The sequence below is a fragment of the Chiloscyllium plagiosum genome, chromosome 7, assembly GCF_004010195.1.
Source record: "Chiloscyllium plagiosum isolate BGI_BamShark_2017 chromosome 7, ASM401019v2, whole genome shotgun sequence".
NCBI lineage: Eukaryota > Metazoa > Chordata > Chondrichthyes > Orectolobiformes > Hemiscylliidae > Chiloscyllium > Chiloscyllium plagiosum.
In genome coordinates, this window is record NC_057716.1 from 40310595 (window position 1) to 40323918 (window position 13324).

The following is a 13324-nucleotide window of genomic DNA, read 5'->3' on the forward strand; positions in this document are numbered from 1 at the left end:
AACCCTCCTATTTATCTCTCAGCCCCCTTCTCCACTCAGCCCCCTCCACCCCCAACATTCCTGATGAAGGGCTTCTGCCCAAAACGTTGATTTACCTGCTTCTCGAATGCTGCCTGATCTGCTGTGCTTTTTCAATGCCATGCTTTTCGACTCTGATTTCCAGCATCTGTAGTTCTCACTTTCTCCTGGAGTCACAGGTAGGCCAGATCAGGTAAGGAAGGTGGATTTCCTTCACTAGAGGACTTTGTAGCCATTAGACTAGTCTTTAATTTCAGATTTAATTGAATTCAAATTTCACTATTTACCATGGTGGGATGTAATCCCATGTCCCCAGATCCTGGGGTTCTGGGTTACTAACAGAGTAACATCATCACTAAGCAACTATCTCCTTAAAAGCCTTGATTTCCAAAAAAATCATAAGCACTTGGATGCCAGGTATTCTAACCTAAAACCTTACTTAGTCTCAGCATCCTATTCTCCAAGTTAATTGCCATTGTAAAATATGTTTATTTTGACTATTTAACTTGTGTCAATTATGAAAATTAATGTATATCTAAGAGCAAAAATGCTAGAATGAATATTGTGCGCAGGGCATTGTCAAGCATCCACAAACATTTTTCAGGAACCAATTGCATGGACTCCACATCCAAAAAATAAATTTATTAGATTATCGCACATAGCGCGTAGCCAGGTTAATTTTTTTCTTCTATTAAATATTCATATTATGATTTTTGTTGATAATCCGAGTTATTATGCTACATTTTGCAAAGTGAGTGTTACTTTTCTATTGACAAGACTTTGTTATTGTTTTTCTATCTTTTTCCATTACTCATTAAAATCTTGCACTTTGGGGTGAGAGAGCAAGACTTTTGCATTAAGGACTTCTGTGTACTGTAGTTTCTGTTAATAAGTGACATGATCGTTGGACTGTTCCTGTCCATCCCATCCCCTACCTTCAACCTCCCCTTTTCCACAGCTTTCACTTCTCAGAACATTATGTGGAAGAAGATTTTGATAAACATGCTTATTGAGAGCTTATACTTTAGTGGAGATTGGGTCAAATTATTAGTCACATTCCTGATATTAAGAACATATTGAGGAATCTCTGTTCTTCAGTGGAAATGTCACGATGAAAATTCAATCATTTTCCAAATTATATTCCGTTAATTTTTAATAGCAACATTTAGGATCAGATACATTTTTGTACTCTATTTTCCATCTCCATTCCTTAAATTGCTGATTCACTTAGGAGCACATTGTTCCAAAAGGTATTGGCAAAAATCCAATACTTAAGCAAGCAGACAATCTTAAAAGTGAGGCCCTAGGCAGTTGATACCGACAGGCTGTTCAAATCTAGAAAGTATTACAGCTGAGTGAGACTCTTGTCTTACAGCCCTCTACTTTATAACATAATTCATATTAGAAAGATTGCATGTAATCTTTCAATTTATTGCTCTTGATTATCGCCTAAACCTCTTTAATTGATATTTCAGATATCATATAAAAAGGTGATTTCTGTAACACTCCTAAAATATTTGCATTATTGAATTATAAATGGTGAGCTAATGATTTTTAAATGTACAAAACCAGGAGTTGAAATCTCCATGTTAGGGAATTTTATCCAAAATACAGGAGTCTGAGGAGTCCAGGATTATTATTTCGGTCATGGTAATTTAATTAGGAGAAAACATTTTAATGGTCAGTAACTAGATGGCATAAAATTAGGCTCATCAGCAAAGACTAAGGGGAGAGGTTGGGAGTTTTTTTCTTTTAATTCAGCATTATTAACACATGGGGGAATGCACCATCAGAAAGTGTTAGAAATAGAACACAAAATAGCTTTTAAATGAAATTATGGATAAAGGAAAAATTAAAAGATTAGGATAAAGTTTCAGGGGGATGTGATTAAGTGAGAGGAAGCAGCACAGATGTGAGGGACCAAATGACCTCCTGCTCTGCAAAATAATTCTATAGTATGTTTCCTATTTAGATTAAAAGTGCAACCTCCATATTTAGTACATCCATGCTGACATCTGCTCAGAACGAACCAATGATCTGATCTGGTCTATATGGCTCATTAACTCACCATAAAATGATTAAGTATTAAACATCAGGACATCTTGATCAGAGCCATCTGATTGCCAAATTATTCAAGTGTCTGCTCTGCCTTTACACAGCCCAGAAACAGGAGACAAACAGAGGTGTTGGGCCATTGTACTGATAGCTGACTTTGCCTATTAATATCACTTCACTAAAAAGGATATTTCAGAATCAATATAGTTTAAAGTGGGGGGGTGGGAGAAGCGGGCAACAAATTCTCACTGTATCTTTATCTTATAACCTTAGATTCCTTTATTGATTCACTGATTTTGTAATTTCTTTTACTTTTTAATGGCTGTGGAACCCAAAAGGAGAGAAAACTTTCCTGGTTAGAAGAGTGGGCAATGACAAATCGTATGGGTGATATTTTTGGAGAAATGTTTTTGTACATGATATACCAGCTGGCTTGCCCTAGTCATGTAATCTCCAACTCTAATGTAACTTGCTTTCAGGTTAGTTTTTAAAGCTATTAAGCATATATCTTGAAATATGGACAGCAGAAGTGGCCAGATTAAATTGCTGGAGAAAGAATGTATTGCAGCCAAAACCATGTAGAAGGGAAGGGAACACAGACAGGCCGTATATGGAAATCTTTAAAGACATACTCTGAATTGTGCATTAATGTTACCTATGAATTTTGTACATATTCGAGTAATAGTTGAGTTTTTTTGACTACTTTTTAAGGTTAAATTTATGGAGTCAACTGTTACATGGATACTATTTTTGAGGGGCTGAAATTCATGCCCGTCAAAATTCATACCATAGCATTAGCAGAAGCCCAATTGATCTCCGAATGAATAAAGAAAATAAAATGATTTATAGTAATTCTGAAAACCTGGAGTGGAGCACAACAGCCAGCAGACTGGAAGACCATGAGCAGAGTGGACTAACTGGCAGACTGGAAAGCTGGGGCAGGATGTGACGGCCAGCAGACGGATTCAGATAAATTGATCTGCTACCTGTGAAGAACTAGGATCAACTTTTACACAAGATATTTGGAAAATTGCAGATTATTTGGCCAAAATTAGGGGGTCGACTTTTACATGAGATCGACTATTACTCTAGTACATACAATAGATGTGTTCAACATTAGAAGTCAGGAAAAGGGGACCTATAGATTAGTATATGATGACACTGATGTATCCAACAGAATCCTGAAAGTCTGGACAACAGACAGATGATCTCATTGGAATTAAGATTGCTTTTGTCTTGGGAGATACTGCAGTGAGAGCACATCTGCTAAGAAGGGAGGGGCCACTGTGTACCTGGATGAGTACTGGCATTCCAAAACTGTCCTGCTGATTGGCAGACAGAAACTGAACATGGCAGTGGGAACATTAGAAAGTGTGAGACCACACTCTGGTGAGCAGCACATTGTGGCAGGTCTGCAGCTGGCCAAGGAAGAAATGCCCCCAGGCCTCTGGCACTCGGAGGACTGCCAGAAACCAGGTCCCTGCTCAGTCCTGGACAGGAGAGGACTCTGTGGCACTGGAAGTCAGAGATTTCATCCATTTGCAGAGTGAGGAACCAGAGCAGCAATATTTATGAGAGACATGATGCCCTCATTCCTCAGCAATGCAGTGAGTCATGTGATCATCTGGCTCACTCCATGGATCATGTCGCGGGCTGCAGTTTTGTTATTTGCCACTTGGAGGTCATTCAGAGCAAGTGGCAAGTCAATTCTGCCAGGTACATACTCCGATTACATGTCAAGTTTTCTCAAAGTATAGGCTTGTTTGGTAGATAGAAAGCTGAATACTAATGAGACGAATTGGGCTGTCAACAATCAATAATTCCCTTAATTGGCAACTCAATGCTGCACAAACCGAAGGCCACCATGTCATTTGTGAAAAGCGTAAAAGATGGCATGAGTTGCTTCTGACCCAGAATGAGACTGGCTGGACTTCTCGTCTGATTGTGCCACACATTTTGCCATTGCCCATGTCACTCAACTGCTGTAAGATTCTGCGCAATAAATCTAAAAGGCATGCATCTTGCTCTGAGCAAGCACTGACACACCTTGGGGAAAGAACATCCCTGGAATGAGCAGACACAAGACAATGGTGACAGGAATAACATGCAGGCATGTAATTAAATACCCTAAATGCTTCAGAGGTATATATGAAAGGCACGTTTTAACAATGACAATTGAAATTGAGAACCGGTTTCAAGTCACACCTGCTCTGGAGTGTATAAGAACATCTCTTATAGGTTGATTATAAAATTAGATTGAAAGTGGGACAGAATACAATTGTTACAGTTCATGAACAATAATGTTTATTTACATTGGGTAACTTGTATTTGCAAATGATAGTCCATGCAAGCTTCATTTGTTTTTTTTTGTGGAAAAGCATACGTTTGGAGGAATGATTTACATTTTCATATACAGATATCCATTGTATATTAGTTCATATGTTGTAGGGCAATGACCATTATCTCTGCTGTAACTTACTTTTACTTTAATGTGTGCCAGTCATTAAACACATTACTTGAAACAAAGTGTAACATGCACAAGTGCAAGAGAAGTTGAGTTTGAGGCCTGGAATGTGAGAAAGCAGAGACTCACGGTGTAAGGGTTTGTAATTTATATTGCCCTGGCTAGCAGTAATTGCAGTGGAAGTTTAATGGCTGTTGTGGAGAGGCATTGTCTGCTTTAGGAAAAAGTGATACATTTGAAGAAATAAATGTGCTGAATAATCTTTACACTTCTGGTGTCACTGTGCCATTCAGGTTTGATGGGCACACAGTCGAAACAACATCAAAAATCACAGGGGAAAAGACACCAACAGAAACTATGGTAGCTGAAGTTAGAATAGAAAGGGATTTTCATGTCAGCGTGGGAGGGAGCTCTCTGTTTTTTTTCTCTATGCATGTGTTACCACAGTTTGTTTTAAATGTATGTTCTGCAGTCTTGTTATTGGGAATATTTATCTACATTATTAAAGATATTACCCCACATTATCGTCTGTGATTATGCCAGCCAAGCCCAGCTTGCTGACTTGGTGTTGACCTTTACAAATGTATTGGGATTAACTAAACTGGGCTGTCAAAGGTGCTGTCATCTTTAACACACAGCTCACGATGGAAGGAAGGTAGAAAGTGTTTTTTTTCTGCAAGAGTTCCATGTCTATAACTGCATAAAAGGGAAAAAGGCACATCTCAATGCCTCCTTTGAAGAATTTTTCAATATAAAAGTACATAAATGGTGCACCAATTTTTTTTTGCCCTTTATTGTTTAATATTCATTAAACATTTCCTAGCAGCACTAGATGACAATTATATTCTACTATCCCAAATGGTCAGCTTTGCTCCAACCAGTAGTGACACCAAACACTTACAGCTACTATTTCATTGTAAGTGCTGCAGAAGTGACAACTGAAATACAACGAAAGCAAAAATGAACAGAATCCAGCCTTACATACTAATATGTTTCTGTCTTCCCTCACTAACATTAACATGAAATTAGTGGAAGGCATATGAAAATCCCATCATTACATTTGTACATTTGTACTTTTAATTGATTATCATTTAACAGTGATCCACCACAGTATCAGGAGAATCATCTACAGCTTACCCTCAGGCCAGGGTCTACGTTCATACCCCTTGCCAGCCTAAACCTTATTTCTCCCTGACTGCTCTTTCAATTCTATTTACAACTCCATGCACTTTATTTCAGAGTCTATCCTTCAAAACGTGCAAAAAAAAAGTTCAGTCAATCTAATCAATGAAGGAAAATTTGTACAGTATTAAGATATGTAGAGATATAGTGAGGTAATTTTGGACAAAGATGGAGAAAGGATTATGAACAAAGAAGTGAAAACAATGAAAGAAAACAAATGAGAGCTATTGAGAGAAAGCGTGAAAGATACATAGAAAGAAGCAAAGGCAAATAAAAAAAGGTAGAAATTGGTAAACGGATAAATAGTTATATAGGGATGGCAGATTTGTTTGGTTTGTGAACAGCTGTACTGAAGACCAACTTAACGGTTTGAATTTGTTTAACAATTACATCTGTATTTTTATTGCGAAGACGACACAGTAAATTGCATGGTTAGGTCACTACACTTTCAATATGTTATGAATAAATGCTCACTGAATGCCCTTCAAATACATAGAATAAAACTGCTTATAAATTGACATTGTGATTCACCTGCATCAAAAGACAGCACATAATTTGATTGAAAATTGAAGACTTCTGCAGAAGTCCTGTAATTCACTAGTCACCAGATTGAAACACATCAGTACATATTCACATAGTATGTGGAGGTCTTCAGTGAATTCTAGACATCAAAGTCCACCTTTGTTTGTGTATATGTACTATATATATGGAAACTAATGTTGTAATTTCTGGAGCCTACAATGCTGCCCCATGACTCTTGAAGTACTTTAGCTGGTGAGTCATTTCCTGAGAGAGTTGCTTTACTACTGTATGCTTCCAGAATGTTTCAGTTTATTTCTGATCAGACTTTATTTATATCTCTCAGTAGATTCAATCAAGAAAATGTGCTGATGCATCTTCCTCAGTCAAGTAAGGAACTATGCAATTTAAATATGTATCTATATACACAAGTACAGGTTAAAGGATAAAATTGTCCAAATAGAATTTAATGACGCATTCTAGCAATGAAGTCCTACAGCCAATTCTTTTTTAAAAATCTCAAGGGCAAAACATGGATGTGTGCAGCGTCATTGCACTGTCCATTTTGTACGTCAGATTCCTTTATCTCGTAATCTGTTTACAATTGACAAGGACAAAGCTCAAAGATGCCGGCTGGAACAAACGTGGGAAACAGCTGCAGAAAAGCCAAGAGCATTAGGATCTCTGCCTGCTGATCAAACATATTCCCGTTGGTCCACATTGGATTTCTATTGTGTATGCACTATAAAGGTGATAGTTTCAAATTTGTAGTGTGTCGGATCCCAAGTAACCATTCAGGTGAAATCCTCAATAATGATAGATTAAATACAAATCTTTAGCATTGCCTGTCTTTGTCAGTGTGCTTCCTTTTTATCAGTGTCATCAGGTCACCAGTAACTGGCGGTAAAAGACAGCTGAGGGTCTCCAGCATTACAATTAAGCGGATCTGTTGAGTTATTAAAGTAACATTGAGCTAGCAGAGGTTTGGTAACAATTTCAGCAAATCACAGAAAATTAGCTTACTTATTTCATGAATTTTACAAAGGTACATTTCAAACAAACCTGTCCTTCCCAAAAATTTTGAAATTAATATCATATTGCCTTTTGCTTTCTCTGTGCTTTTGCACAAATAATTTGGGAAAATCAGCAGCCATTAATTTAACCATAACAGCACACAAGAAAACATATTGTTCAACTTGTCATTATAGGTTCACACTTAACTCATATGATTTCTATCATTTATCTATTACCTGGTGATGACTCATTAAGAATAACCAGTGAAGCTGGGGTAGGTCTTCGCTTTCTGATCTGCGGAAATGCAATCAAAACAGAACTAATTGTTTTTACCACAAGCACTCAACTTTTAAAATCAAACTCAAAATTTTTAAACTATCTTTTTAATTTTTAATAGTGAGAAAAGGACAAAGAACTAAAATAAGACTTGCTTCAGCATTCATAAAACCCGTTTGAAATTAATGTCTTCGTTTTCCAAATATTTTGTGAAAGGTTCTTCTTTACCTGTTCAGCTGCCTCGGGGTCTAATTGACTTTGAAATAAAGGCACTGCAAACTGAATCTTCTTTGGACTGTTTGGCTCCATACTGTAGCACAGGAGACTCTAACAATCCTGAAAGCAGAAATGAGCTCCTGTTGTTATCCACCGTCACTCCTTAAAGACACAGGGATTGTTGCAGCCTCTCCCAAAGTCTCCCAGTTAGTGAATGAAGGTCCTCTGAGCTGCGTCTACTGTACTGAGCAACTCCCTCATTAGACATCCAGGAGCATGTTTGCCTTTGCTCTTGCAATCCTACAGTGCCCTCAATACAAACCATCAAAAACAATGAGCTAATTGTACACCAGCCCAACGCCACAATAGCCAGGCATTTATCCACCGACTAATTTAAAATGCAATGCTGGACTTGAATGGCTTTGTGTCCTGGGATTTGAATACACCAGTCCATCTACTATATATTATTAGTAGTCTACTCAAATGTGCAATATAAGCTCCCTTTGGACCCTGCTGATGTACTGTTAATTATTGATAAGCACAACTCAGGAAGCTTTTTTCTTTTCTTACATTTGATGGAGTGGATTTCAATGCATGTTCACCTAACTGCTTAGTGGAGGAATCATAAGTTAAATTCTGCACAATATATTTTGGACTTGAACTGAAGTACAAGAATTAAATAACTTCTGTTCCTCAAAATTTAGACACAAACATGAATCTTTCTTAGTTTGAGCTTGGCTCAGATTCAATGTCAGACTGCTCACTCATCCCAATTCTTTGTTACAGGTGCATGCACTCTATCAAGCTTTCACTTCTGAGAACACAGTTCTCTTATTCAAATAGCATGCCCCCACAACCACAGGTGGAAACTTGCAAATCTTATCCAAGTGTGGCTGGTAGCAAGTTTAACTACGAATAAAGATTTTGTTTTGATTATAAAGTGAACAATTAGGCTCACTTTGGCAAATTGATTTCAACACATTTCAGCAAAAGCTTTAGCCTTAGCAGGACCTGAATTAAATAATGCAAATTGCTAAATTCATAATAACAACTTGCATTCATAGAACATCTTTAACATGATTATACATCCCAGGAAGCTTCACAGAATCATTATCATTAACCCATTAATCTAGAGACCCAACTAATATTCTGGGAATGCAGGTTCAAATCCCACCATGCCAGATGGTGGAGTTTAAATTCAATTTTTTAAAAAAATCTGGAATTAGGTCTAATGATGACTATGAAACCATGTGAATTGTCAGGAGAAACCAATCTGGTTTACTAGTGTCCTTTAGGGAAGGGAAACTGCTGTCATTAGCTGATGTACATGTGATTCCAGCCCCATGGCAATGTGGTTAATGCTCAACTGCCTTCTGGGTAATTAGAGATGGCTGATAAATGCTGGCCTAACCAGTGACACCTGTATCCTGTGAATAATTACAAAACAAAGTGTGACACTCAGCTACAATGAGAATACTTAAGTTAGATGACTAAAAGCTCATCAAAGAAGGAAGTTTAAAAGAATCAAAAAAAGGGTAAAGCAGGATAGCCACATCTATGTGATACAGGGAAGGAATTTCAGGGTCTAAGGTCTAAAGGCATGGTCAACAATGGTGGAACAATTTGATTAGGAATACACAAGAGACCTGAATTAAGGAAGCACAGATATTTCGGAAGCTGGTACATTTGGTGGGGATCACCAGGATAGGGAAAGGAGAGGCCAAGATGAAATTTGAAAACAAGGTTAAGAATTTTAAAATCAAGATTTGCTTGAGTGGGAACTAATACTGGTCAGTCAGCAAAGAGCAATAAGGGAACAATACTTGCTTCAACTTAAGGCATATGTAGTAGGTGTTTGGATAACTTTGTTTATGGAGGGTAGAATGTGGGATCAGCCAGGAGTTGGTTGAGATGAGGAGAAAATGAGGACTGCAGATGCTGGAGATTAGAGTCAAGAGTGTGGTGCTGGAAAAGTACAGCAGGGTCTGAGGAGGAGGAGAATCTGTGTTTTGTGCATAAGCCCTTCATCAGGAATGAGACATGTGGGCCAGGGTACTGAGAGATAAATGTGAAAATAATTGAGATGTTTGTTGACATGATCAAATCAAGAGGGAACAAAAGCACAAATGAGGATGTCAGCAGCCAGTGAGCTGAGACCGGATCAAAGTCAAGTGATACTATGGAAGAGGAAATACATATAAGACGCTACAAATGAGATTAACAGATCATCCTAGGATTAAATATGATACTTGCATTGTGAACAGACCAATTGTTTGAACAAAACAGATTTGTAGCTGTTAAAATCACCTGTAAAATAACCCCACATTTGAAAGCCATCAGCCACATTAGAATAAGGTTTGGATTTTTAAGTATATGGTGTGTGAACACTACTGCTGCATGCTCAAAATGAAGGTCTGATGAAGTGCATACACCTGCACTAAAGTACAGGAATGACTGAGCAGTATGACATTGAATCCAAGCCAAAATCGAACCATAAAAATCATAGATCCTTTCTTCCAATGCAATCATAAAGTAGAAAGCTGGCTTAAGCCCAAATTTTAAAAAAAAAGTACCTGCTGTTGTGGTCATACCTAGTATAGGCACAGCTTTCTGTTCATTGGATGGAGATCAACATGACCTTCAAAGCAGTATTTCACTCACCCACCATTGCAGCTGAAGGAAGCTTTTAGGGAGGAGAGCATGTGAAAAACTGTGAAGTGAATGTTACCCAGGTGTGACTGAGCACAACTAACTAAACTGCTGTTTAGCCTGTGTGAAACGTTAATATTGACAGGTGGAGCTGTTGGAAGTGATTCATGCAAATGACAAAAATATTGGTCAATTTAGTCAATTTGAATAAATCTAGAGATATTAGCAATTCTGAGCAAGTCTGTATAATTGAAATCTGCATGTTGTCTCATTTCCTTCTGATTTTCGCATCTGTCCTTTTCAAGGTCCTCGTCAAATCCTAAACAGTGAATGTTAATACTACCGTGGTACACTTCTTAGCAGTTATCCACATTAGTGGCTATCTGCAGCATGTTCCCTAACTTTGCCATTATGAGGTGCCAGCCCTTAACCTGGGAAGCAAGTGGTGCAGCTGGATCAGGAGCTGAAACATAAAGAAAAAGAAAGGCAGGATAAGTATCAACGCCAGGGACTTCATCAAAGAGTTCTTCATGTGAACCAACCCTGTCTATTCCAACATACCAGCAGTTCCAAAGTCCTTATTACTATCTTTACGACCACTACTCATGAGTCACACAGTGAGTGGTGCATATTTGGAATGAACTGCCAGAGGAAGTGGTAAAGGTGAGCACGATTACAACATTTAAAAGACATTTGGACAGGAATATGGATCGGAAAGGTTTAGAGGGATATGGGCCCCCAAACACAAACAAATGGGAATAGTTCAGTTTAGGGAACCTGGTCAACATAGACAGGTTGGGCCAAAGGGCCTGTTTCCATGCTGCATGACTCTATGACTCTTCAATTAGTCCAACTAAAGTCCCTCTCTTTACCCCACCCCAAATCCAGAACAAAATGAATTCATTAATCAACCAAATTCCTTCTGTAGCAAACAATTCAGAAAAGTAGTTACAATTGAGCCTGCCCTGCATTCTCAGTCACCTATCTCAGTTTTCCTGCCTCGTGTTTCCCCATTGACTGCAACTTGGGAGCTGAAAGGCTGCTGAGTAGCCACTGAGAACATTTAAGGTGACTGTGGTCAGTGACTTCAAGCAGCTCTAGTGCTTGAAGAATCAGGTGCAGACCGCAGCAGCATCATGCCATGGAGTGGAATAATATAACTCAGCTGGCTAAGAAAACTGAAGCCATGGCTGAGTAGATACCAGGGAGAAAGCATGTTAACATGCTGATAGACAACAGCAGATGCCTCATCCCTGAAGCTAAGACCACTCAAGTGAGGATATGCATCAACAATGCCATGGTGCTATACAAATACTTAGGGTAGGAGTGACATGACATGTACCCTTGAGATGGTTATCAACACTGGGTCCCCAAAAGCAAGAGGTGGCAGCTATTGGAGCAATCAGGAAACTCCCTGATAATGGGTAGTTCTGTTATGTGAAGAAGCTAATCGCTGAGTCTCCATTTTCAGTAAAAGAAAACCTTGATACAAGTTGAAACTGGATGTCTACACGCTCTGCAATATTGTGGACAAGTTCGTGAGAAGAATACAACTTTCCAATATATGCATGTCAGTCTTTTTTGCTAGCCTGAGTTCCAAAAGCAGTATCAGAGTCCCGGCCAGCAGAGAATGCATGCCCTCTCATCCTTTGCAAACTGATATCTCTGACACCCCATCCCCTTCACATAGCTCCTGCACACTTGTGCCAAGTGATTCACTGTGTGAATATGTAAACTCTGGTCTAGCCTCGACAGTATGTGCAGAGCCAATATCAGAGCTGCTGGTGGTTGTGAGGATCAGATTGAGTGCTGAAGCATCATAAGAAAGGTTGGTTCTTCTTTCGAAAGCAGCAGATATCTGTCTATCTATCTATCTATCTATATAAATATATATTTATATATCCCCCACATGCTCAGCGCTGAGAATTGAAGAAAGGGACTTTCTTAAATTTTGATGTAAAGTAAGAGCAGTAAAAGTGACCAGTGAAAGCAAATGCAGTGTGTCTTGCAGAATGAGGAATAATATGAGATAGGAGTAAAAAGATGAAAAAGAGATAAGTATGAAGAAATCTTATGTGACAGTTTCCCAATGCCACCAGGAGCTACACCAAGGCACAGCCCTCAGGAAATAGTGAGGACTGCAGATGCGGGAGAGTCAGAGTTGAAAAGTGTAGTGCTGGAAAATCACAGCTGGTCCCCACCCCATCTGCATTCCATAGAGACCATTCCCACTCCGACACCCTCTTTAGGTCCACATTACCCACCAACTCACCCTCTACACCCGGTACCTTCCCCTTGCTATCGTACAAGGTGTAAACCTGCGCCCACACTTCTCGCCCCATCTTTGTCCATGGCCCCACAGGATCATTTCACATCTAACAGAGGTTTTCCTGCACATCCTCCCACCTCATTTACTGCATCCATTGCTCTTGATGTGGTCCCCTCTACACTGGGGAGACAACACACTAACTTGCTGAGCAATTCTGGGACACACACACCAACCAATCCCATTGCCCTATGGCCAACACTTCAATTACCCTTCCCATTTCCCAGGGACATGCAAGTCTTGGGCATCCTCCACTGCCAAATCAAATCCACTTTCTGAATGGAGGAAGAACACCTCATCTTCTGCCTTGGGACCCTTCAACCACACAGCATCAACATTGACTTCACTAGTTTCCAAAACTACCCATCCTCCAGCTCATCCCAGATCCAAACCTCTAACTCATCACCGCCGTCTTGACCTGTCCTACCTGTTCATCTTCCTTCTCACCTATCCACTCTATCCTCCCCACTGAACTATCATAATTACCTCCGACCTACATCCACCTAACACCATCTCACCTACCTTTCCCCCAGCCCCATTCCCCATTTATCTCTCAGCGCCCTTCCACCTCCACATTTCTGATGAAGGGCTCATTCCCAAAATGT

At 39.2% G+C, this 13324-nt stretch overlaps 1 protein-coding gene across 4 annotated transcripts in view; it reads right to left on the reverse strand.

Annotated features, from left to right (window-relative positions):
• ppp1r1c (protein phosphatase 1, regulatory (inhibitor) subunit 1C) overlaps positions 1-8217 on the reverse strand; it is a 121619-nt gene extending 113402 nt beyond the window's left edge. For 2 of the 4 annotated variants that reach the window (XM_043693464.1, XM_043693463.1), the window contains exons 1-2: positions 7757-8214; positions 7489-7546 (exon numbers count right to left, since the gene is read on the reverse strand). In XM_043693464.1, the coding sequence (XP_043549399.1) occupies positions 7489-7546; positions 7757-7837 (139 nt within the window). In that variant the 5' untranslated portion in view covers positions 7838-8214. Of the gene's footprint in view, positions 1-7488; positions 7547-7756 lie in introns of all 4 variants that reach the window. The other 2 variants (XM_043693467.1, XM_043693465.1) reach the window with 2 other exon arrangements.
• Between the last annotated feature and the right edge of the window lie 5107 nt (positions 8218-13324).